Source organism: Ailuropoda melanoleuca, chromosome 9 (assembly GCF_002007445.2).
Source record: "Ailuropoda melanoleuca isolate Jingjing chromosome 9, ASM200744v2, whole genome shotgun sequence".
Taxonomy (NCBI): Eukaryota; Metazoa; Chordata; class Mammalia; order Carnivora; family Ursidae; genus Ailuropoda; species Ailuropoda melanoleuca.
Window position 1 is genome coordinate 29,927,004 of NC_048226.1, and position 24,988 is coordinate 29,951,991.

General features: G+C 49.5%; 1 protein-coding gene across 2 annotated transcripts; it reads left to right on the forward strand.

The window, feature by feature from the left end:
- The first annotated feature begins 4,646 nt into the window (after positions 1 to 4,646).
- UBL7 (ubiquitin like 7) lies at positions 4,647 to 24,346 on the forward strand. 2 transcript variants are annotated; one of them, XM_002922980.4, is made up of 11 exons: positions 4,647 to 4,759; positions 6,313 to 6,525; positions 7,273 to 7,392; positions 11,038 to 11,120; positions 11,920 to 12,004; positions 12,527 to 12,584; positions 13,324 to 13,457; positions 13,718 to 13,767; positions 13,993 to 14,160; positions 14,730 to 14,852; positions 17,310 to 24,346. In XM_002922980.4, the coding sequence occupies exons 2-11, from the start codon at positions 6,342 to 6,344 to the stop codon at positions 17,445 to 17,447; spliced, it is 1,143 nt and encodes a 380-aa protein (XP_002923026.1). In that variant the 5' UTR covers positions 4,647 to 4,759; positions 6,313 to 6,341; the 3' UTR covers positions 17,448 to 24,346. The 2 variants fall into 2 exon arrangements, with proteins under 2 accessions (XP_002923026.1, XP_034523949.1); XM_034668058.1 differs by lacking the exon at positions 4,647 to 4,759 and adding an exon at positions 8,339 to 8,465 and having other exon boundaries at positions 6,386 to 6,525.
- Positions 24,347 to 24,988: the final 642 nt, after the last annotated feature.

The following is a 24,988-nucleotide window of genomic DNA, read 5'->3' on the forward strand; positions in this document are numbered from 1 at the left end:
TTAACTGAGCCACCCAGGCACCCCTAAAAGTTACTTATTTATTTAAGCAATCTCTACACTCAATGTGGGGATTGAACTCATGACCCGGAGATGGAGAGTCTCAAGCTCTTCTGACTGAGCCAGCCAGGTGCCCCTTAAACGTTTAATAATTATATCAATGATGATTGTATTGTTATTTTAGAGAGTGTCGTTTATGTAATGTGGGCTAAAGTAAATGAGTAATTATGGATTACCCCCTATGTTCTTGAGAACTAGGATTTTCAATGTGGAAGACAGGAAATAAACATGCAATATAGAAAAGGTTACCAAAAAACCCTGCGGTCTTGAATTTGAAGTAGCAGTATAAACTTTTTATCTCTATGAATATAGATCTAGATATAAATTAGTATAGGTCTAGAGCTTTCTCTAGCTCTGACCACCAAAGCGGCTTAGAAACAACGATCAGTCTGGTAGCAATGAGCATCTCCAGTGCCGACTGTGATCTGGATATACAATTTCCTCCTAAAAACCATTTGAGCTTCTTGAAGGAATAGCGCATTCTTGTGGCTGGGGCAGATGAGCCTGGAACTTTTGTCATGCCAGATAGTGTGGAAACCATCAAAAACTTCCAGGATTGTATGTTAGAAGGACTCAGCCTCAAGTTGAAGGGGCTCTACTGGGATAGTGCTATGAATTTCAACATGAGAAAATACAGCTTAAATATACTGTGGAAAATGGGAGCCATTTTGAAGAGCAGTAAAATTATACAGGAGGAGAAGACTAGAAAAAAGCGTGGTGTTGGATTAGAATTTGAAGTATTGGTGTTAAAACATATATAACTTATATTTACATATTTCATATATGTATGAAATAGAAATACAGATGAATTAGTTTATGTGTGTAAACATTCATTTATTTCCTAGGTCTATCCACTAAGAGGGACTGGAAATAACTACATCCCGGTGGCAATAAACACACCTAGCATCCAGACTTGCATTCTAAATACCATTCCCTACTAAAATAAACCAAAGCCGTTTGGATTGATGACTAATAGGACAGACTGTCAAAATTTCCCACATCACTCATGAAAACAGCAGTGAGGGGGTGCTGGGTGGCTTAGTTGGTTGAATGTCCAACTCTTGATTGTGGCTCAGGTCATGATCTCAGAGTCCTGGGATCAAGCCCCGCTTTGGCTCCGTGCTCAGCTGCTTGAGATTCTTTCCCTCTGCCTCTCCCTCTCTACCTTTTCCCCACTTTTTGGCTTGTGCGCACGTGTACACTCTCTCTCTCTCTCAAATAAATCTTGAAAAAAAAACCAGCAGTGAGGTAATCAGTCTCCACCTACCTGGGGCAATTGAAATTTGAATTATATTTGTGGATTAACTACAGATAGTAGTACTGTATTAATATTAATTTCTTGATTCTGATAGGTTGTACTGTGGCTATGTAGGAGAGAATGTTTTTGTTTTCAGGAAGTACGCACTAAAATATTTAAGAGTAATGGGGCATCATATCTGCAACTTGCTTTCAAATGGCTTGGGGATGGGGGTGGGAGAAGAATAATATATCTAGAGAGGGTGAGAAAGAATGAAAAGGTAAATGTTGTGAAATGTTAACAACTGGGGCTTCAGGTGAAGGTTAAAAGGGAGTTATTTTGTATTATTTTTGCAACTTGACTGTAAATTTAAAATTATTTTAAAATAAAAATGGGGGGTGCCTGGGTGGCTCAGTCGGTTGAGTGTCAGACTTGATTTTGGTTCAGGTCGTGATCTCAGGGTCCTGGAGTCCAGGCCTGTATCCCCCCTGCACTCAGGGGGAAGTCTGCTTCTCTCATCCCCCTCTGTCATTCCCTCTGCTCGCACTTTCTCCCTCTATAAAATAAATAAATCTTTAAAAACAAATGGAAAAGTCATGTCGTCAAAGGCCACTTGAGCATATGGAGAAATATTTAGCTTACTAAACATATGCAGTATAATCTAAATTTTGTTGAATACATGCATTTATCTAAATCAATATAATTTTATTTTTAGAAGTATAAAAGAAGTTAACAATTGTCATCTATAAGTGATAGATCCATCTTAAAACAAAACAAATTTGGAGGACGTATACTATCCGATATTAAGACCTATTCTGAAGCTACAGAAATCAAGTTGTATGGTATTGGCACAGGGATAGAAAAATACATCACTGAGATAGAATAATCAGAAATTGACACCTACAAAACAGTCACCTTATTTATGAAAAACTACCACTGAAATTCAGTGGGGACAGGATAAAAAAAAGTGCTGGATCAATTGATACTCATGTGGAAAATAGAAACCTTGATTCCTTATATCACTTTGCACATAAAAACTAATTTGAAATTAATCATGACTTAAATGTGAAACATAAAACTTACAGAAGATAACAGGAAAATATCTTCAAAATTAGGGCAAAGAGGGGTGCCTGGATGACTCAGTCGGTTAAGCGTCTGCCTTCGGCTCAGGTCATGATCTCAGGGTCCCAGGATCAAGTCCCATATTGGGCTTCCTGCTCAGCGGAGAGTGTGCTTCTCCCTCTGTGCTCTTCCTCTCTCTCTCTCTCAAATAAATAAAATCTTTTTTAAAAAATTAGGGCGGGGCGCCTGGGTGGCTCCGTCGTTAAGCCTATGGCCTTCGGCCCAGGGTGTGATCCCAGAGTCCTGGGATGGAGCCCCACATCAGGCTCCTCTGCTGGGAGCCTGCTTCTTCCTCTCCCACTCCCCCTGCTTGTGTTCCCTCTCTTGCTGGCTGTCTCTCTCTCTGTGTCAAAAAAATAAATAAAATCTTAAAAAAAATTAAAAAAATTAGGGCAAAGATTTCTTAAATGGGACATAGAAAGCACTATCCAACAAAACAAAATTTCATAAATTGGAGTTATAAGAAATTCTTTAAAAACACCATTAAGAGTGTAAAAAAGCAAGCCACCGACTGGGAGGATATTCACAATACACATTCTTGACAAGGACCTACATTTGTGCAATTCCTAATTTCAGTGACAATACTTATTTCTAAAAGTTCTTTTTGATTCTTCTGAAATATGCCTGTTCTTTTTCATCATGTCTTATTCTTAAAGGCTTGATATCTTCTTTAATGTCTTTAATAATTTAAATGTGCTTTACCAAGAGCCCCAGGACCATTTTTTAAAATGTACATTTTATTGTATATAAATTCTTTCTAAATAAAGTGGACTTAACAAAACTTGAGGTAATACTTAAGATGACACTTTGAGCATCCTACCTGATTTTATTCTCACATCTTTAGTTTTTTATTTATATAGATCTGGGTTTTGTTGCTTTCTGTAAAAATTAGATTAAAAGATTTTAATTGTAGACACTCAAATGACATGTTATTTGCCTTTTTCCCCCTATTAAATAGCAGACCTCAGCAAAATCAACTTAACTCACACCAAAGCCACCCCGCTACACATTTTCACCTGCCACTGAATCTTTAATCTCTTAATAGTGCTTCAGTTTCTGCATCTACTCATTGGACATTGTATACTACTGTTACTGTATGTTAAAATGCAGACCCTAGGACCAATTTTGGATGTTTCTGGGAAAGTCTGACCACAAACTTGCACAAGGTATAGACCTGGGGTTTCAAATTCTCAGGTAAGGCTATTCTTTCACACATCAGGTCCTGCCCAACCAAGCAGAGAGAATTTTTCCGGTCTTCTCCTAGTGTTGATGCATCGTTTTTTGTTTTGTTTTTTCAGTTTGCCCTTTGACATAGGGTGCAAATTTTTTAAAGGTTTCAATTTCATGCATCGGTGTGTTTCAATCTCTGAGGGGCTCAATGCTTTGGCCCTCCCAGACCATGCAGTCGGTTTGCTCTCCTCAGTCAAGCTATCTTGATTAGTGGCTGCCCCAATCCCTGGCCTACGTTGGGATGTTCTGGAATTACACTTTAACGGTTATGCACACCAGATCAGCCTTCAGCTGCTATGATCAACTTCGTTAACTTCTTATATTTACCTGTTTTTTTTCTTTCCTTAGTCCTTAATTCTCGAATAGAGTCCGATTAGAAGTAGCCCCTCTTCAACATTTTAGCGCTAATTTCAACTTCTGTGCAAACAATCCAATTCTAACCGTGCATCTAAAATAAGCAGTTTCTCTATGACAGTTCAGTGGAAATTCCTCTCCCCAAATTCAGTGGATGACTGTTATATAAACCCCTCCACGGTTTAGAGGGAGTCATCCCTCCCTTCCCCATGTGCCTCCACATGTAGGTTGGCGACAAGGAGCACACAGAAGAGGCTGACTTCACCCGGGGGCACGCGGTTTTCTAGGGGGAGGACGGCGACGTACCGCTGGCCGTGTCTGAGGAGACCGCTCGGGAAAGCGCCCTCGGGGGTGAGGGGGGCCAGGGTCGCAGCGGGAGGGGATGCGGGCGGGCTTTCCCTCCCGCGGCGCCGTCACAGCCTGCAGTAGCCGACGGACTCTGCATGCTTCCCGGGCTGCGCCAGGCCCACGTCCCGCGACTCGGGCCCTGGAAGGCAGACAGGTACCAGGCTCCCTCGCCCGCGAAAGCCGCGTAGACACCCTCCCGCGGGAAATTTCAAGTGGCCTAGAAGCCACCCCTTCCCCGTCAACCGGAAGCTTTGCCATTAGCGCCACTAGCCTACAGGGGCCTCAGAAGGGGCGGGGCTGCAGCAGAAACTGCAACTCCCAGAGTGCAGCGCAGGGCTTCCGGCTTCCGGCGAGTGGACCGGAGTGTGTTTACACCGGCGGCTCTGCGGCCGGGTTCCTTCCGCGGGACGGGTGAGGGCGCCGGGCCCCGGGTCGCGTGGGCTGGACGTGTGTTTTCTAGTTAGCTGGTCCCGTGGGAGCGGTGGGGTCGTCACCTAAGATAGTGTCCCTGCCCCACTACTAGCGGTCTGTAACCTTGGGCCAGTGACTTCACCTTTCTGAGTTTCGGTTCCCTCGTTTGTAATATGTGGATGATAATAATGCCTGCCTCAGGGAACAATTGTGAGGATTAAATGTGACATGGTATATAAAAAGACCTATTTATTCTCATAAACCTGAACACTATTAAAGTAGATCGGTACCTTGAGGATGCCTTGGGGTCTGCTGTGCAGCCTCAAAGCCATACGGCCTTTAAAATTTTTTTATTTTATTTATTTTTATTATTTTTTTACAGTCTTGCCTGCTAGAGGCCTCTTTGGAAGCACTAATGATTATAACGAGGGCTTGCCTTGTCCTATGAGATTCCCCCGCCCTCGGAGTTCCTGATTCATTTTCTGGGCACATTTGCGAAGCATTGGGACAATAAAGGCAAAAATTCTAGTCTTTGCTTTCCAGGGCCTCCTAGAATGGGTTGGGGGTGGAGGGTTGAGAATTAAATAGGTATTTGTAACCCTTTGCCCTGAGGGAATGTGAGAACCTCAGAGGAAAGGGAGAGGGGACTGAGAAGGTTGTATTTGAGTTGATTTTGGTTGGAGTTTGCTAAGAGACCTAAGAGAGGAGGAATACCTGCAGGGTGAGTGAAGGGTTCCTGGGGGGTGGACTTAAGTGCTGGGGAGGTTAGGGTAGGGCAGGGCTCTGGGGAGGAAGGCCAGCAGAGGGAACAGAAAGAATGTTGTCATAAGCCAGGCTATGGAGTTTAGACTTATTCATAGAAGTGGTTTGGAGTCATTGGAGGAGTTCTAAGCAGAGGAATGACTTGATAAGGTCTGTGTTTTAAAGCGATGATTAACTGTAGAGAACAAACAGATGGTTACCAGAAGGGAGCTGGGTGGGGGGATGGGTGAACTAGGTGAATGGGGCTTAAGAGTACATTTAATCAGGATGAGCCGTGAGTAATGTATAGAATTGTCAGATCGCTGAATTGTACACCTGAAAGGAATACAACACTGTATGTTAACTACACTGAGTTGAAAAAAATAAAGTGATGAGTTGGCTTGCGGCATGGATATTTGATAGGGAGACAGGCAAGAGGCAGGGAGCTTGTTGTAAAGCTATCGCAGTTCAAGAATGGTTGATGAAGAAAATTGGAAATAAGGAGCATACATAAGGGAGAGGGTTGGATGGTCTCATTTGAACATCACAACATTCCTATTAGGTGAGATGGTGTTTCTATGTCCACTTTAAAGATGAAGGAAATGAGGCCTAGAGAGCTGAAGTTTTGTGCTGTTTATCATAGGATGAGTAAGGAGAGGACCCCAGATTCTAGTTCTGGCCTCCTGATGTTGCATCCTGTGTTTTTCCAACAGTGTCACACTGAATTAGCTTTCATTCAACCCCTTGGTGGGGTGGGGGTGGTGTAGGGTGGTGGTCTGCACTTTAACTACTAAGGCTTTGTTCCTTTACAGGGAGAAAGAGAGAGCGCGAAAGAGAGAGGATGTCTCTCTCAGATTGGCACCTGGCAGTGAAGCTGGCTGACCAGCCACTTGCCCCAAAGTCTATTCTCCAGTTGCCAGAGTCAGAGCTGGGTGAATACTCACTGGGGGGCTACAGTATTTCATTTCTGAAGCAGCTCATTGCTGGCAAACTCCAGGAGTCTGTTCCAGACCCTGAGCTGATTGGTGAGTCTCTGTGGATCGGGAATGGGCTGCTGCTCTGCTCTCTTTCTGGGGAGGTACTTCTGGAATTACAAGGGTAAATTAAGAGTCTGGGATTTGTTGCCTCATCATGTTACCAGTCCGGGGAAGTGAGTCTTGTTGGGTGAGTAGAAACACAAACCATGTAATAAAAGCATCATTGCCATTTCAGTGTGTGTTATACTGAGGTACTTTATCACAGAATTCCTTAGCTATGACATGGAAGAGCAAGAATTTGGGATAGACTAGACTAGAGAAGGAGGAGCGCATTGTCCGGGGAGGCCCCCAGTATATGGTATTCAGGATGGGTTTTGAGGGATGATTAGAAAGATTTTTGTTTGCTCGATTGGTTAGAGGAAAGGTAATGAAAAAGGAAAGGAGTATGGCAAGGGTATTCTAGGTGGAGGAAGAAGAAATTAAATTATAAACGTAATTTATAATAGCTGAGGGACCCGTTGGTTCATCCCTTTTTGCTGTTGCATTTTCCCATTCATTTAAATTGAGCAGTCTCCGGGATGTTAAGCTCTAGAGCTTTCCTGTGCATAGATTCTGTATTTTTTGACTTTGTACTAGCTAACGATTTTTATTAAAATCTATGTATTAAATAAGTGTACTTTTTAAAGCAAAGTATCATTCTCTGGCTATCTGTCCAATCAAGATAAGTTTCTTAGGGGCAGAAATCATCTACATTGTTTTGAGGAGCAAAATATACATGGGCCGCTCTCTTTTTAGATCTGATATACTGTGGCCGGAAGCTTAAAGATGACCAGACCCTTGACTTCTACGGCATTCAACCTGGGTCCACAGTCCATGTTCTGCGGAAGTCCTGGCCCGAGCCTGATCAGAAACCAGGTGAGTAAGGACCCTTAGATAGGGAGAGCCCTGTAATCTCTACAAGGAAAGGTCTGCGTGTTCTTGAGGCATGGCCTGGGTGGAATCAAAAGGCGATTTACTGAGATGGTGATGGAGGATATCTGTATTACTTACTGGATTAGTCTCCCATTGATAACAGAGTGAGATTTTGGTCTACTTGCTGTCACCACCACTAAATGAAGGGGGTTTGTTGCTCTACTTTTTAAGTTTATTACCCACTGTTTCCTAGTGGGGTAGGGAGTGTGTGTCTATTTAAACTCCTTTAGATTAACAGTTGATTTCTCAATGAACTTTGTATCTTTTTGTTGTTGTTGTTGTTGTTCTTATTAGAAAAAAGCTGGAAACTCCTTGTGCTCCTGTAATGATGTAGTTAGTCCTCGTTAGCAAATCTTCCCACAAGTGGCCCTAGGCGGTGATTTATTCGGTCAGGTCCCCCCTGCTATCCTGGTAATGTATTTTCCTGAAGCTTGAAAATAACAGTATTGAAGTAGCTCTTGGAGTAAACTTTCAAGACCTTTAATGCCTTTTTGATTTATTAATAAAAGGTGCTGCTTAGAATTCATAATTTAAATTTTCTGTGTTTTAAAAGCTTCCCCAAGGATAAAGCTAAGCTGTATAAAAAGATTAGCTTTGTGAAACTGGCAGTTTGACATGTTTTTGTACGTTCATGATTGCTGTGATTGGTTATCAGCTTGAAATTTCTCCTCTTTTCAATTCTGAACATAAAGGACAAAAGGATGTCCTTTTGTCCACTCATGGGAAGTGAGAAAGAGAAAGGCAGCCTCTGACATTCAGGGGTTGGCCTGGCTCTCAGCGAGGCCTTGAAACATGAACAATTTCACAGATCACCAACATCTATAAGGCCACCCACTCTGAGAAAGTAATGGATCCAGACAACAGTAAGATCCCTCTCGTTTCTTAACAGAGACAAAACCCTGAACATTGCCTGCATCACAAAAATGACCCCATATCCCTGTCTCTGGCTGTCATGAGTGACTGCTCCCTCTTTACTAGTTACAGCTTCAGCCTTGCTCTGGTTTCCTTCCTTCTAGGTAAGAATTGTTAAGATATCTAATCATAAAATCACCCCCACTTCCTGACAGCTTTCAACCCGGAACACAGCCCTGCTTCTTTAAATGTCCCCCCACATCACAGCCAAAGCCCAAATCCTGTGTCTTCTCTAACGTCATCTGGTTGAGATGCCCACACTTCCCGTGGTATGCATCCTCCTCTCTGTACAGAGCAGTAAACCCAACGCAGTCCACTGCAGGTGTGCCCCTCTGGTCTTTGGCTGGAGGGCACTGCCAGAAGGAAAGTAACATTTGTTGCTCCTTCGAGCCAGATTGTTTCTCTTTGATACCCCATTTAATCATTAGACCTGCAGGCCAGATGACAGCATTAGCATTTTATAGATGAAGAAAAGGAGCATTAGAGAAGATATTTATTGGGGCACCTGGGTGGCTCAGTCGGTGAAGCATCTGCCTTTGGCTCAGGTCATGATCTCAGGGTCCTGGGACCGAGTCCCTCATCAGGCTTCCTGCTCAGTGGGGAGCCTGCTTCTCCCTCTCCCTCTGCCCCTCCCCCTGCTTGCATGCGTGCATGAGCGTGCTCTCTCTCTCAAATAAATAGAATCTTTAAAAGAAAAAAAAAAGAAGGTGTTTATTCAAGGTCACCTACTTAGGAAGTGAGTGCAAGAGCTGGGATGTGAATCAGGTTTTCCTGGCTCCTGAGCCCATGTTCTTTCCACTGGGCTGGCTGCCTCCCACTTCCAAAGAGTGAGACTGAGATTAGCTCAGAGGTGTTGTAGAGACAACCATAACTCTTAGCTGATTGCTGGCTTAAGCTGTTGAGTCCTTTTCCTCCTCCCTTTGGCCTGGAGATTTCTTTTTGAAACAAAGGCATGTTTTATTGGGGTTGAGAATGAACTCAGATCCGAAAAGAAACATATCATGATGGCATTTTGGATATTTTATCCTTGAGTGCTCTTATAAAAGGAAGCACATTTCTTGATCTCCCCCTAGATTAGCGCCTGTAGGAGGAGAACCTGTCAGTCCCTTCCTTCCCACCTGGATCCCTTTGATGGTTCTCTGTGGCAGGTTACAAATCTCTTCAGGATCTCACTTTGCCTGCTATTCCAGCAGCGACGTGTACCCTGAGCTCCAGCCACAAAGACCAACTTGCTGTTCTATCAAAGCACTTCATTGTTTTATGCTTCCATGACTTTGCACATGTTCTCACTTAAGCTTAGGACTTTCTCCCACTAGTAAACATCTGCTTTGCCTTGAACACCCTCTCAGATGGCCTCCCCTGGGAGACAGCTCTGTGTCCTAGCCAGCCCTCTGCACCATGGCTGTCTGCCTCCGGCTCCTAGTGCTCTAACTGAGGTCCACATCTCTGCAGAGCGCCTTGGCACGCTCTTTTATCATGGTGTGTTTGTGGGTTTGATCTAGTCTCGCTGCTTCCCCTGTCCCAAGAGTTCCTTGTTGTGGCAGGGGAGTCGGATTTTTTTGCCTTCCCTTGCCTTTCCCCAAACCAGGCCTGGAGTAAATTGCTTAGTACATGTTTGTTGAATGAATTAATTGGGTAATTCACTTAAGATGAATATTTTTTGAAAGACACCACTGTCCTGATTAGAAGCATAGGTAAGGACATGGTTGCTACCCCAGACTCCAGGGTACCATTCCCCTTGCTTTGGGACGGGGGCCCCTGGAGTTGGGCAGTACACAGTGTGTATAATCACAACTAGCTGTCCGAGGTGAAGAGAACGACACTTAAAAGTGTGACCCAGTGTGGACTTCCTACTTCCTTGCCCTCCTTTTACCCAGATTTCTTCACCTGTGAAATGGACTGATGTCCTAAATAGTAAAGTAACCAAGTAAACTAAGACAGCTGCTAAACTTTCCCATGTATGGAATGAATCCTAGTGTCCAAAGATCAGAAGAGAGCTTTGAGTCTCAGTGAAGCACTTGCTATGGGGCATGTAATACAAGGTTGTTAAAGAACCCTAGGAGCACAGTGTGGTTTTTTTGGTCGTTCTGATACATTTTTTTAAAAATTCAAAATAATATAACTGAAGTCTGAAAGAAGATATCAAAGAGGAAACAACCAGCCTTGCTCCTGCCACCCTTCCTAAGTTCTGTTCTTCCCTCTCTCCCCTTCCAGCCTGGGACCACGTGCATGCAGACACGTTTTACGTAGTTTTACTAGAGAACATATGTACAACTCTGTGTTCTATTTCTCTCCCTTAACATATTGTGTCAGCATCGCTCTGTGTTGTTCAGATGGCTTTTGGTACTTATTTTAAATCTCTGTAGAAAAGTCTACCGAGTGGATTATACCATCCCCCTTGCAAATGTAGGAAGTCTAGAATTCCCGCAGTGGGGGATCGATCAGAACCGTCTCTTCCATGTGGGAAGATTGACCTCTGCCGGAACTGGAATCTCTTTGTTTTAGGTACTGGAGACGCTTAAAAGAGCATGGTTTTCACATCTGTGGCCTTGGTGGGTGTTAATGCACCGGCACGCATGTGCTTAGCGGGGCGCTGAGGGAACGCGCGGGAATGCTGCTCTGCCTTTGCCGCAGGGCCAGGGCCGGCTTGTAGGTAACTGAGTGTCTTGTCCCCAGAACCTGTGGACAAAGTGGCTGCCCTGAGGGAGTTCCGGGTGCTCCACACTGCCCTGCACAGCAGCTCCTCCTACAGGGAGGCGGTGAGTGCGTGCCGAGGCCCCTTCCCGAGCCTCTTGCCGGGATGGCTGGCGGGAGAGGGTACCAATGCTGGTGAGTGGTGTAGAGTGGGAGCCGGCAGCCCGTCGCCATGGCTACCAGGAGTACCTCGGGGAGTTTTTGTCATGCCTGTGGGTCTCAGTAGGGCCCTATCATCCCCCAAAGAGGCGCTCTCAGCTAGGTGTTGTTGATTCCCTCTAATGGTAATGGTACCACCTCTCCTGATGTGGGCCTCATGGCATGAATGTAGTTGCAGCCAGCGGATCCACATACTGTTTCTGCTGGGCCTCGTTCTTTGACTTTTCCCTGAATTGCCTGCCCACTGCTCCTTACCTGGATTTCCTCACTGGGAAAATGCGCTGAGGTGTCTCTGTAGGAGAATTGATAAGCCAAATTAATAGAGCTGCAAACTTCCCAGTATGTATGCATACAAAATGATAATTTTATAGAGATTGAAAAGGGCTTTTGGGACCTAGAGGAACATTTGCTCCTGGGCTTCTAAAGAGAGCTTTTATTTTGGAAGCATTAGAACTATAGGTGAGGGAAAGGAATAGAAATGGAAGGTTTACTCTGATCTTGCTTCTTTTTTTTTTTTTTTTAATTATTTACCCTCCAGTAAGCCACATTCTTAGAGCAAAAAGAGGTTTGTCTGTTCCTGGGGCTGTGGTTCCGTTGTGGTGGTGTGTGCGCGAGCTTGTGGCAGGAGGGAGCCCTTCAGCAGCGTGCGAGTGTTAGCTGAGTATTGGGCTAGTTGAGTGCTCAGCCCCCCCATTTCCCCTGCAGGTCTTCAAGATGCTCGGCAATAAAGAGTCTCTGGATCAGATCATTGTGGCCACCCCAGGCCTCAGCAGTGACCCTATTGCTCTCGGTAAGTGCCGGAGGAAATGGGAGTTGTTGGAGAAGGAGAAACCAGGGTAAGGCAATTACCATCTTGTCCAGAATCTCTGGTCTTGTTGGGGGAGGAGGGACACCAAGACGCATTCCCTATATCCAGCCCTCTGAGAGCGGTCAGTGCCACCGAGAAATCATGGCCTACCTAACGTCAGAAATGAGACGTGAGGATGCCAAATGGGGGCAGCAGTAAGCCCCCAGCAGGGAAGACTTCCTGCACGCATTGGTGGCTTAAGGAAGAACCCAGACGTATGGGGAAGAGAGGCTGGCATGTTAGTCCGAGGCGTGTGACCTAAGTGCAGGGGGAGGCAGTGAGAGGGGCACAAGATGGAGAACACCTGGCTTGTGCTTCTTGGTGCTTCGTTTACCGTCTTCAGATGGGAGCTGCTTTGTGATCCTATGTCCCTGTCGAGCCGGTTGTCCTGAGGCCTACAGCCTCTTTACCCTCCTGGATCTGGCTAGATTCCCAGTCTCTGAGGTGATCCCTGTTCTCCTTCAGGCGTTCTCCAGGACAAGGACCTCTTCTCTGTCTTCGCTGATCCCAGCATGCTTGATACGTAAGTACACCCATCTTATTAAAGGGTCCCCTATCCTTCCCCAGATGGTCAGCCCAGAAACCTCATTGTCGTCCAGGATTCTGCTCTTTGAGCCCAACCTCATCTATTCCTGAGTCCACCTGTGAAGTATGTCAGGAGGTGAGAAAGAGCAGGGGCTACTGGTAGACCTACAAAGCCCAAGGGCAGGGACACCTGGAGATGTGGAGACAAAGTAGGGTTCTGAAGGTGGTGGCTCTGCGGGCCAGGCTCAGTTCAGCTCTCTTTCTGTAGACATTGAGGAGCCTTGGAAATACTTTAGGATGGGGAAAGAAGCAGATGCATTGATCCCTAAAATTTTAGATCCAGAAGGGACACAGTAAAGTTCATATCCCTTATTCTGCAAGTGAAGAAAATGGCCCAACCCCGGGATGAGAAGGGTCCTCCCAGAGATTTCCCAGAGGAAAGTCGAGATGGAGTCGAGACTGGAGAAGGACCCCTGAGCCTCCTAGGCTGTGCATGTCCCATCATGCCTTACTGGAGGGGCAGGTGAACATCTGCAGTGGACCCTCGGACCACAGACCTTGCCGCTGTTGCTGGGGGCAGAGCAGCAGGAGGACAGAGCCAGGCAGTGGGAGGTGCTGAGGAGTTCAAAGGTGGGCATGGGCAGTGCGATTGTCTGGAGGGCACCCAGAACTTCTGTCATGCCCAGGGTGCTCAGTCCTTCCTGGTCACCCTCTGTTTCTTCCCACCTCTGTCCCAGGTTGGTGCCTGCTCACCCAGCCCTGGTCAATGCCATTGTCCTGGTTCTGCACTCGGTGGCTGGCAGCACCCCACTGCCAGGAGCCGACTCCTCGTCACGGAGCGCGACCTCCAGCTCGTACCGGGACATGCCAGGTGGGCTCCAGGGCAGTGTAACGTAAGCCCCCTGGGGAGCCGGCCCTGGCCCAGGGATTTGCTTTACTCAGCAGCTATGTATAGCGCTGGCAGAGGGTGTTCCTTGGGAACTCTCGGTTTGAGTCAGGGAGTGCATCTGTCCTGTAATTTTCCAAGGGAAGGGATGAAAATGTGAATTTGGAGAGTATCTGAGCTGAGATTCTGGAGCTACGCCTGTGCCTTTCTGTTCTTCCTCCCCAAATCTGTTCTCCCTCCTCCAGGTGGCTTCCTGTTTGAAGGGCTCTCCGACGACGAGGACGACTTTCACCCAGTAAGTGGCCTGGCTGCTTGCCACTGAGGAGGTGGTGCCAGGGATGCGCCTCTCCCTGGGACTTGGCACACCCAAGCTAGGAGGTGGTCTTAACCCCTTTAGTGGCCAGTCTTGGCTTACTTTTCCCTTCTGAGCCTGGCAGCCGTTCAGGTAGTTCCTGTAGCAGGGTCGGGGTTCATCTGGGACTGTCACAGTGCCACCTCCCTGAGTGCCTCCCTTCTCCAGAGCTCCAGGTCCACGCCCTCTAGCAGCACCCCCAGCTCGCGCCCAGCCTCCCTGGGGTACAGTGGAGCTGCCGGCCCCCGGCCCATCACCCAGAGCGAGCTGGCCACCGCCCTAGCCCTGGCCAGCACTCCGGAGAGCAGCTCTCACACGCCGACTCCTGGCACCCAGGTATGGAGGGAGGCCCTGAAGAGGGAGGCCGGGCCCTCCGGGAAGAAGCTCCCTAGCGGTACTGACCCTGGTACTCCATCTGGTTTGAGCTGAAGTCTGCCTGGAGCCCTGGTGGGGTTCTCAGGGCAGCTTGGTTGACCTCCCCCCACCCCTTGCCCTTAAGGCTCAGCCTCCGGGGTTCAGTATAGTCCAGAATTCCTTGCCTCATAGCTCAGAAGAACCTCCCCTCACGTAATGTGCCCTTCCTCATCCCTGATGGGGCTCAGCCATCCAGCTTTAGTGTTCCTGGTAATGGTCACTCTAGCTGCCAAGGGCATCTCTCCCAGTGCTGGGGTCCTAGGCTAGGTCAGGGGCTTGATTCCATTTCCCTGGAGCAGAAGAGGATAGAATCTTTCCTGGCCACAGTGAGCTTTTAGGTACCCCTGTGTGGTTGTCTCCTGTAGGTCTCTGTTGGGAGGCAGTAGTTGGGTCCCCTAGGGACCCATGATGGGGTGCTGTGACAACAGCTGGTATGGGCTGGAAGATTGAGGTGGCTCTGAGGGTGGCGCTGACCACTGATTCGTCTCTAGGGCCATTCCTCGGGGACCTCGCCAATGTCTTCTGGGGTCCAGTCAGGGACGCCCATCACCAATGATCTCTTCAGCCAAGCCCTACAGCATGCCCTGCAGGCCTCGGGGCAGCCCAGCCTTCAGGTCAGTTTTCCCTCCTCCTGGTGTCCTAGTTACTGGCGACTTCTTAGCTACTTTGGATAGTCAGCTTCTTTCTGCTCTCCAGAGGGCCTTCTTCACTTTAGAAACAGCTGGGACATGGCGGGGTGACAGGAGAGGCTGTTTCCAGCAAGGGCAGTTGTCCCTGTGGCTTCCACTCCTGTACCTTGTGACTGTGGCCTGACTCCACTGACTGTGTAGCTTGGATACTTGGGGCAGTTTGAGTCGAGGAGTCATTCATTCGTTCCATGAGCACTGACCGAGTGTTGACTGCGTATATACCAGACCTGGGTCCAGCTCCTGGGGCAGAGACAAGCCATTGTCATCCCTGCCATGGAGGTGTACCAAGCAGAGCTGATTGTCAAAGAATTGATTAGAGGTTAGCCAGGTGGGGAAGGAGGTATTTGGGTGGGAGGATGGTGTCCAGGCAGAGGCAGCCACCTGTAGAGGTACATGCGACATACCCAAGCCTACAGGCTAGAAGGCAGTGTCCTTGTGGAGAAGATCCTAGATGGAGTCAGTGAAAAGGGGAACAGGAGCCTGAGCATGAAGGCCTGGATTGCTCGGGTAAGGACACCAGACTGGGTTCTGCAGTCAGCAGGGAGCCATGGAAGGTTTTAAGCAGGGAAGGCTACCATCACTGCTCTGCTTCCTGGGAGGGTCACCCTAGCAGCTAAGTGGAAGGCCCTAGGGACTGATGTTTGCTTGCATATCTTCGTGCATGAGCTGTCTGCTGCACTCTGTTTCCTTTGCTCCTTATCTGAGCCTGGGGGTGAGTAGCATTTCTGGAACTTGTCCAGGGTCATGAAGCCATCCAGTGGGAAAGACAGGGTTCAAGCTCCTGTGGTTTTCTCTAGACCACATGACGGTGAGGGGAACAGGAGCAGGACCTAGGGACAGCTTGTCTTCTCCGTTCCTTTGTCTTCCCCAGCTAGATGCCTCCTCACTCTGCTGTCCAGCTCAGGAGCTTTCACTGGCTCCACCTGGCCTGTAAATGGGGCCGAGTTGGTTGGTGTGGTTTTTGAAAAGCCCTCCACGCCTCAGCCTTGCATGCCCGCCTCTTGAATTTGCATGTCATCCCCACTGCCTTTTCCTTCCCACAAGTGAGCACGTCGTCTTCCCTAAGTTGTGCACTTCCTTCTTCGTGAGGTAGAGCTATTATTAAGCTTTGAATGTACTAAAAGAAAATGTGGGTTAATTTCTTTAAACCTTTATAGAAGAGTTCTTTTGTAGTGGAGAGTCAAAATCCAGGAGCCATTACATGAAGAGGAATACATTTTGAGTTTGTAAAAGTGCACATTCCTGCATAGCAAACCAAACCAACCAAACAAACAAAAAACAGGCAAAGTCCTGAAGCCTAACGCACTGGGGAAAAGCCTGTAACACATTATCAGGCAAAGGGCAAAACTTCCTTGGTATGGAGAATTCTAGTAATTTGGAATTAAGAACTCCATAGAAAAATGGGCAAAGGGCAGGAACATACTCTTTGTGGAAAGGAAATACTGATGGCCTTAAAGCCCTGTGACTCCTTAGAGCCCCATTTCTTGGAATTTATCCTGGAGATGGAGGTACGTGCCTGTAGAAAGTGACGTTTGTACAGAGGCAGTCACTGCGGCATCGCTGGTGATGGCAAAAGGTTGGAAACAGCTTGGTTACGGTACATTTTAGGACGTCCATGAGTTGGAATATTGTACAATTATTAAAACGTCTTTACTTAGGGATGCCTGGGTGGCTCAGTCAGTTAAGTGTCTGCCTTCGGCTCAGGTCATGATCCCGGGGTCCTGGGATCGAGCCCCACATCGGGCTCCCTGCTCAGTGAGGAGTCTGCTTCTTCCTCTCCCTCTGCCCCTCCCTCTGCCCCTCCCCCCGCTTCTGCTTTCTCTCTCTCTCAAATAAATAAATAAAATCTTTAAAAAGAAATAAAGAAGTCTTTACTTTGTGGCATAGAGAGATCAGCGGGATACATTAATTACGTTGGAAAAAAGTGGGAGGGGTTGCTGAATGTAGAACAGGGGTCTCAGGAAAGGGTAGATATGGGGATACATATTTGTATTCTCTCAAAAAGTAAAATAGGTTCTCTGGGGTGGGAATGGGAGTGGATAGAGTGAGACTTTTCACTCTGCAACATTCTCAGAAGCAAAACTAATTTAAAAATGTACGCCTTCCCCCCATTTCGTGTGTACGTATCTGTCGGTCTATACATAGAACGGGAGAAAGAAAGTCGTTTAATTTTTTGAAATTTAGACTGTGAGTAATCTGCGCCTTCTCTTTTGATCTTTATGGTGACGTTTTCCTTTTTTTAATTGGGAAAACTTCTCGTTTGTTCTCTAAAGGCTCCAGCCCCTCTGACTTTGCTGTGGGAACCCACCTTGCACTCTGCCCCTGAGTGGGGTTTTGTAGGGTCCCAGCTGACGGCTTCTGCCTGCTCCTGTCTTTCTGCAGAGCCAGTGGCAGCCTCAGCTGCAGCAGCTGCGGGACATGGGCATCCAGGACGACGAGCTGAGCCTGCGGGCCCTGCAGGCCACTGGCGGTGATATCCAAGCGGCCCTGGAGCTCATCTTTGCCGGGGGAGCCCCATGACCTCCTGTTCCTTCTCACTCCCCAGCAAACTGCCAAGCTGGCTGCCTACGGGAGGCACTCCTGAAGGTGCCCCATCTCTCCTCTCCCCAATACATCTGATGGTTGACCTTCCGCCTTGTCCGTTGCGTGGCCCTTCTGGCTGATCTGAGCTGGTGGAGGCAGGGGGGCAAGCATGGCATGTGGGTCTTGGTGTGTGGCTCGCCCCCGCTTCTGAGCCCTGGGTGGAAAATGTTAGACCCATGTAATGGGATGTTGTGTGATGCCCATACTCTCTTTCAAGAGAAGTTTCCCATGATAGCCCCAGACCCTTTGGTACTTTGGGGTGTTGTGGCATCCTCAGGACATGGCCAAGGCTGGAGCAAGGCTGCCACCCAGTGTCCAGGGTGGCTGCTGTATGGTCGTTGTGGCCAGAGGAGGCGTGTGCTTCTGAGATGACCCCAGGCTGGGGAGTGGCCAGGGATACGTTTACTGGGAGCAGGTAGGGCAGCTTGCCTTCCCACAGGCTTCCAGAAGATTCCGTGTCCCTCTCCTGGCCTAGTTTCCCCAGGCAGTCTTTGCCACTGATGCTGTAATGATGGCAGACTCCAGGCCTCAGAGCAGTGCCAGGAGGCAGGGCCCTTTTCTCTGTCTTGAAGGCGTAAATACAAGAGCAGTTAAATAACAATACTAAACAACAACACCAACACGAACAGGGCTCAGCTTTCATCTTGAAGAGAGGGCACCAACCCCCAAGCTGCCGCTCCATCTGCCTGAGCTCTCGTTCCCCTTGGCACAGCGTTTCCTACTGCGTTGCAGACACGTCCAAGTTGAGCGAGTGGGTTTCATGTGCCTTGAGTACTTTATCACATCCTTCTCCTCAGATGGTGTTTCAGTGGAAAGGAGCTCAGAGGTCTGCTCCTGCCCTGTGCCTTCGGCAGACGTTCTGTCCGCAGCATCCACAGTCACGGTCATTCAGCTTCTGCTTGTCACTTCCTGGGACAAGAGGTCTCCCCCATCCTAAGGACTGCCTCCTCTGTCCTTTGTTCCCCAGAGCGTTTGGCCTTTAGTCCCCACAGACAAGCCTGCCGCTCTCTGCTCTGCTAGCATGGCTCTAGTTACGGAGAGGAATGGCAATTCCCTTGGCCCTTTGGCTTCTGTTTGTGTTGGTACCCAGCACATCCTGGTCTCTCTGTGTGACTTCCCATTTATCAGGGATGCTCTTAAAAAGAGGTACTCGGGGGGGGACCCACAGTTCCAGATATGGCCTGAATAGCACATTGTTCTCTCCCTCCGCCAGAAAACGTGAAGTCTTGCCACATTCCCCTCTCAGTCCTAGAATTAATGTTGAAAGGTGTTCGCATTGGCTGAAAAGGTTCAGAACTCACCAGGTTTCTTGGTGCCAGGCCTCTTTGTGCCTCAGTGGTCTGCTTGGAGCCCAGCTGCCTCTTCTAGGAATCTCTTGTCTTTGCACCCGGTGTCCCTGGCTTGTTTGTGGTAGAAACAAAGGCTCCTTCCATCTTCGTGGGACCACTTGGTCAAATGGGGCTGACACAGCCCTTCCTCTCCCCACACTGCTGCCTGCCTAGAGCTAGTTTCATTCTGTGGCAGGTCATACTCTGCCCCTGGGGACTGCCTTCAGAGGCACTGACGCTCCCCCCGCCTTTATGCTCTGGGACATTTGGGTAACCCTGTCCTGTCCCTGGAACTGACTCCCAAATACCAGTTGCACTGCTTCCCAGAATTGAACCATTTCCACGATTTCCCTTTCCCTTCTTTGTCAGCTCTTTCCTCCAGGGTCTTGGCAAGTTGGCTTTGCTTCCTTTGGCCACATTTTAAATAATATATGTTGAGTCTGATAAGTGGCCCTACGGAGTCTGGGGCTTTCCGTGGGCCAAGGACTCCTTCCTCACCATTGTTCCCTTCACCCTCTCAACAAACATCCAGCTTCTGCTCTGTGCCAGGTAAACTTGCTGGGGTCCTTGCTGTCACAGAGCCACGTCACTGGGAAGACAGGAAAACAGATGTTTACACTAAAGCCTGATGAGAGCCCATGAGGCAGGTTCCCTGGGCTTGGGGCTCCTAGGAAGAGGAGCTCACGTGGGTGAGGGTGGGGGTGTGTGTGTGAGGGGGAGCTTCTTGGAGAGAGTGGCGCCTGACCTAGAGCTGAGGGGGAGGAGGAGTCGGGCAGGAAGGTGTACATGTTGAGTGGGCTGGGAGTGGGGACAACAGGACTCCTGTAGCCCTGTGGGGCAGGGTGGATTTTGAGGTGGGCAGAGGCTGGGTCATTTTAAGCCATGTCGTAAGGAGTTTGGACTTCCCCTAAGGACGCTGGGGCGTCACAGGAGATTTTGAATCGGGAGAGCGAGGTTTGCATTTTAGAGAGGCCACTGGCAGCTGTGGGTGAACAGGTGGGGAGCAGGACAGGCTTGAGGGGGGAGGCCAGTGAGGAAGCTGTGATCCACTGAGCACTGACCACGGGCTCACCGGGCAGTGTGGTGGTGTGAGGGGAGGGCGGGTGCAGAGCGAATTGGCCTTGAGGAATCCATTCATATTGCATCTTGGGAAAGGGGAGCATACTAATTACCCCCGGTTATCAGATGGGGATACTGGGGTTGAGAGGTGAGGTCATCTGGCTGCAGTCTCAGGCATTGGGCAAGTCCACCTTAGGAACTCCAGTCTGTCCTACACCTCCCACTACTGGCCCTGGCTGGTGCGTGGGGTGGGGGAGGGGAGTGGGAGGTGCTGCAGGGTCTGACCAGGCTCAGGAGCCTGGGCTTTATCCTGACACCAGAGAGCACCGTGGATGGCTTTAGGCAGGGCAGTGGGGGAGCCGGATTCTTGTGAGGTAACCTGACAGCTGTGTGGAGGCTGGATTTGTGGGAAGTGAGATTGGCAGTAGGAGACCAGTTAGGAGGCTTGCTGCCTGCAGATGGGACACAAGTGGGGGCCTTGACGAGAGCCGCAGCAGGGGGGCTGGGTGGAGGGGAGGGATGTGAGATGTGAAAGACAGACTAGCCATGGGGACGAGGGAGAGGGGGTGGTGGCAGGGTAGGCATGGATAGATGGGGCAGCAAGAATAAGGGATGGGGCGTGGTGTTTGGAATGCAGGGCCAGTTTGGGACATGTTGGACTCACAGTGCCATGGGACAGCCAGGTGGGGATGTCTTGTCGAACAGTTGGATGGTTCTGAGGCTGGAGACAGTAATGATCAGGAGCTCTTAAGTTGAGGACTGGGCCTGGGTCATGTGAGAAGGGAATTCAATGCTTCAGGGACAGGTAGCAGGAAAGGGACTCTTAAGGAGTTAGACTGTGTAGGGGTGGTGCCTGGTGACCATGGAACACGGAAGGGGTGATATCTTCTGCTTCTGGGAATGGCGAGCCCAGGAGCCGTCATAACTGCCAGAGTGGAAGGAACTGGGCAGTGAGGGCCTGGTCAGGTGCCGTGAGCTGTCACGGAGAGACCTGCTAACTGGGGCTTGTAACCTTGGACTTGCCGACTTGAGCCATGGTGACCTTGGGGAGATGTCAGCATGGACCCAGAGTCCAGTGATAGGGATCGAGGCCTGAATAGGTGGGGGCAGCAGAGGCAGGGAGGGGAGAGTGCTCCGGGGAGCCTTGCCTGTGAGGGGGTAGCTGGAGGGAAGACGGCTGGCAGATGGAGGGGAGATGAGGCCGAGAGTGAGCCTTTGCAGTTCAGCAGAGGTGAAGTTGGAACTGATCACGAGAACTTTTCTAGGAAGCTAAGGGGAGAAAAAAAAAAGGAAGAGACCCCAAAATAGAATATGTAAATATGCAAAGATGGGTGAGTTTTCTGAACAGATCCCTTCTCCTGATATAACTCAGATTTGGCTGGGCTGGCATGGGCTGGGCTGGCACAGCTTGCTGGGCACATGGGCCCCATCTGGCCTGGGCCCCAGACCAAGCTCTCAGAGCCCTACCCTGAGTTGGCCTCTTGTCACCTCTGCCACAGGCCGTGGCATCGCATGTTTGCTGAGAAAGTCAGGGTCGGGGGCTAAATCACCTCCAACTTCCAGGCTTCCGTGGGCTTACCCAGCCTCTCCAAGCCCCCTCTGAGCCTGGGTGGGGGTTAGGTTGGCTTGGCTCTGCCCCTCGTTTCCCTGGGCCCAGCCCTGTGTGGCTCCTTCACGCTCTGGTAGTGAAGTTGCTGGTAGCAGAATTCAGCTTCCTGTATGCTTGAAATGCCTCATGCAGAGACCCAGGCACTGCCCTCCTGTACCTTGGCAAAGTGGCTGACAGCAATGCCGTACAGCGGTACTCATCTCTCAAGCCCCCCTCTGTGCCAGTCCCTGAGCTAGGCACGCACAGATGCCATCTCAGCTGAACCTCATGACAACCCTGAGAAGTAGATACTCCCCCTTTTACACATGAGTGCTTCCTCTTGTCGCAGGACGTGACCATGCCGGGAGACTGGCCTTTCTGGGACTGGGGTGGGATTGGATCGGCATGATTCCATCGGTCCATCACCTGGGGCCTCGTGCCTGGCCGCCAGGCCCTGGAAGCCCGTGGGAGGCACTGTGGGGCCTGCTCAGCGCTCATCCCTCCAGGAAGTGGCAGCTTGCGTCTTAGAAGGGATTCCGTCTTCTAAGTGAGACTGGCTGTGAGGGTTAGGTGTTTTCCTCAGACAGCCTAACCTCTTGGAGCTTACTTGTGTCCTGTTTGACATTTTCCCTCAATTTATATAAGTGGAGATTGACAATGTGCAAATTGGAGATGGCCGGGCACTCAGAGCTGGGCTGGTGAATATTCTAGATGACTGATGGAGTCAGGGTCCTGATAACAAGGCAACCCTAAGAAGAGGGACAGGAATAGGGACAGTCTAAGGTCCTGTGGTGGGGACTGGAAAACCAATTGCTCTCATGCAGCATGGGGTCTCATTTTTCCCCCTCGTAGGCCCAGATTCATACCATCTTTCTCAACCATTGTTCCAGAAACCACTGCTGACGGGTGGGAATTGGCCCAAGGATGACTTGGAGCTAATATCAATACGATTTAGCAGCCTGCTGTCCCAGCCCAGTAAGGCAGTGCCTTTGGAGGGGCTTGGTCAGGAGGGAAGTCAGTCTTCCAACCCTTTACTACTCAGCCTCTTCTCTAAATGTCGTGTTCTGATCTGCTACCCTATTTTTTAAGAAGGTGGACACAAACCGGGCTGCCCAGCACCTAAGAGCTTCTCTGTAGTTTCTTAAATGACTGCTGATGTCCTAGGAATCAGCCAGGATTACAGAGAACAAGCAAAACCCCATGAGGGACTGAGTTGGAACTGGGGTTATTTACCCTGAAAAAAGAGTAGATTTAGAAGGGCATGACCTCCGTGTTGAAATCCCCTATTGAAATCCCCTGCTCTATCCCAGGAAGAGGGATTAGGCATGGTCTGTGTGGCCTAAGAGGACAGATGTAGGACCACTGGACAGGAGTCTTCCCCTGGGGGAGACAGCTTCATCAGAGCTAAGTAAGGTCAGCAAGGCTGCCTTAGAGGTGAGCTCATCGTTACTGGAGGTATGTGAGAGGCTGCATGACCGCCATCAGGGCTGCTGTAAGGGGCTCCCGGATGAGACCTCTGAGTCCAGAATTGGGATTCTTAGATCACTGTATCTATGGAAGACCAGAAATGGTTTATGGGAGACCACATGTCTGCAAGTGTTTCTTTTCATGCAGGCGGCCCAGCAGGCTCAGGCCTCACATCGGAGCTGGGAGGGTCCTGGGACGCCTATCTTACGGAGATAGTTTTAAAAGCATATGTATTTCAACCTACAAACAAGAAGGACATGGAGAAAGTAGGATGAGAGAGCTTTGTTGAACTCTGGTCTAGAGCTGAGATCGACCAGAAGAAGCATAGCTCCTCTCTGTCCTTCTGTAAACAGAGGAGTGGAGGCTGGGGCAGGGCCTTCCCTAACTTGGGTCGATGGCCATGCTGGAATTTGTTCTCTGACCTCCCAGCCACTTCTAGTCAGGAGACTTTGTTTGTCTAGATGGGTTCCACATGACTCCCACGAGATCCTTCTCTGCCACAGGCCATGGACACTGAGAATGGAGGCTCAGAGATGGGGATGGGGGTGGGGGGGGTATGGTGAGGCGGAGGGAGGAGTTTCTGAGTCTAGTTTAGGCCCACTCCGCTCTGTTCCAAACTGGCCACCAGGTGGCACTCCTGCCACAAGCCCAGTGCCTAGCTGGCGGAGTTTTGGGGCTAAGACACTGGGTTGCTCCTGGAAGCCATGTCAGAACCTGACATGTTTTTAGGTGAGCTGAGTGCCCTGATGGAAGGAGAAAAGGTCTAGCTCTTATCTGCCAATCTCCTGAATCACTGAATGTCCCCCGCCCCGTGGGTTTTTGCTTTTGTCTCTCCGCTTAGCAGGCCAGACCCCAATCTTAGCAATTTAGGGTGAGCCAAATGAATGACAATGCATCTAGAATAACTAGAACAGAGACCAGAGATGCAGGAATGGGATACTGCTGGGAAGTGCTGACCCTCAGATGCGGGAGGTGGTGGCTCCGAGCTGCCCTAGAAGGAGGAGTCAGGCTTGGATAGGTGGGGAGGGGCTGAGACTCAAGGTGGACATCCTGGCAGAGTCTTAGGGGCAGGCAGAGCCCTAAGGGAAAGGTGAGCTGTGGGACCAGGGCCCGCACAAGCCGAGAAGGGTCTCCTGTGTGCACCTCACGTGGTCCATCCCTAAACCCTGGCGTGGTCTTCGGAGGGTTGGGCCAAGTCCAGGGGAAGCTAAGACTGTGGTGTCTATGCCTGTGTCCATGAGATAGTCACGGGCCTGCCTACAGCGAGTACGCAGTAAGCTGGAATTTCCAGACATGGTCTACATGGCCATAAACATTTTACCTTTGAAGTGTTTGCCAATATTTTAAAACTGGGAGTTTCAATAAAAATTCAATTTTCAGCTTCTCTTGAAAAACCAGACTGCCTGTTATTCTGGGTGTACTTTCCTGTGGCCCCTCCGGGGGGGCTGAGTAGCAGCTGCCCTGTAGACAGAGCGTGTGCCCTCCCAGTGTTCCCCAGCCCCACCCCATCCGCTTTACTCTTCTCAGGATTTCCCCAGGCTCTGCCGCCTCCCCTCCCCCCACCGTGGGTGCTAGTGGTGGCTGGGGGGTGGGCAGTAAGAGCTGCTATTGACAGAAGGCCTGGGTGGACACCAAGTTCTGAGGCCTCATAGCATGGTGGGTCTTGCATGCAGGGGCTGTTAGGGGCTCGGGCTCCTTATGCCTATGACGGCGCTCTTGTGAGGGCTTGGTCACTCCTTGAAGACCAAGTGTAACCATGGAATCAGGGCTGAGGACAGGGTCAGAGAAAGCTTGGAGAGAGGAGGAATGCTCTGAGTGGGGCCCTGGAAGGCTGGGGAGGGGTCCCAGTGCTGCTTCGGGGCTCTGAACTTCAGGTCTGTGTGTGTCCATTACTCAGACTCTCCAAGGGGCCTTCTGGATTTGTCTGTGCCTCAGCTACCCAAAGGGAGGACCTCTTCAAGGTATTTTTCTCCTAGATAGGAGCCCCTGCACCATTTCTTTCTCCCAGCCTTCTCCCCCTGCCCTCCTGCCCCCCC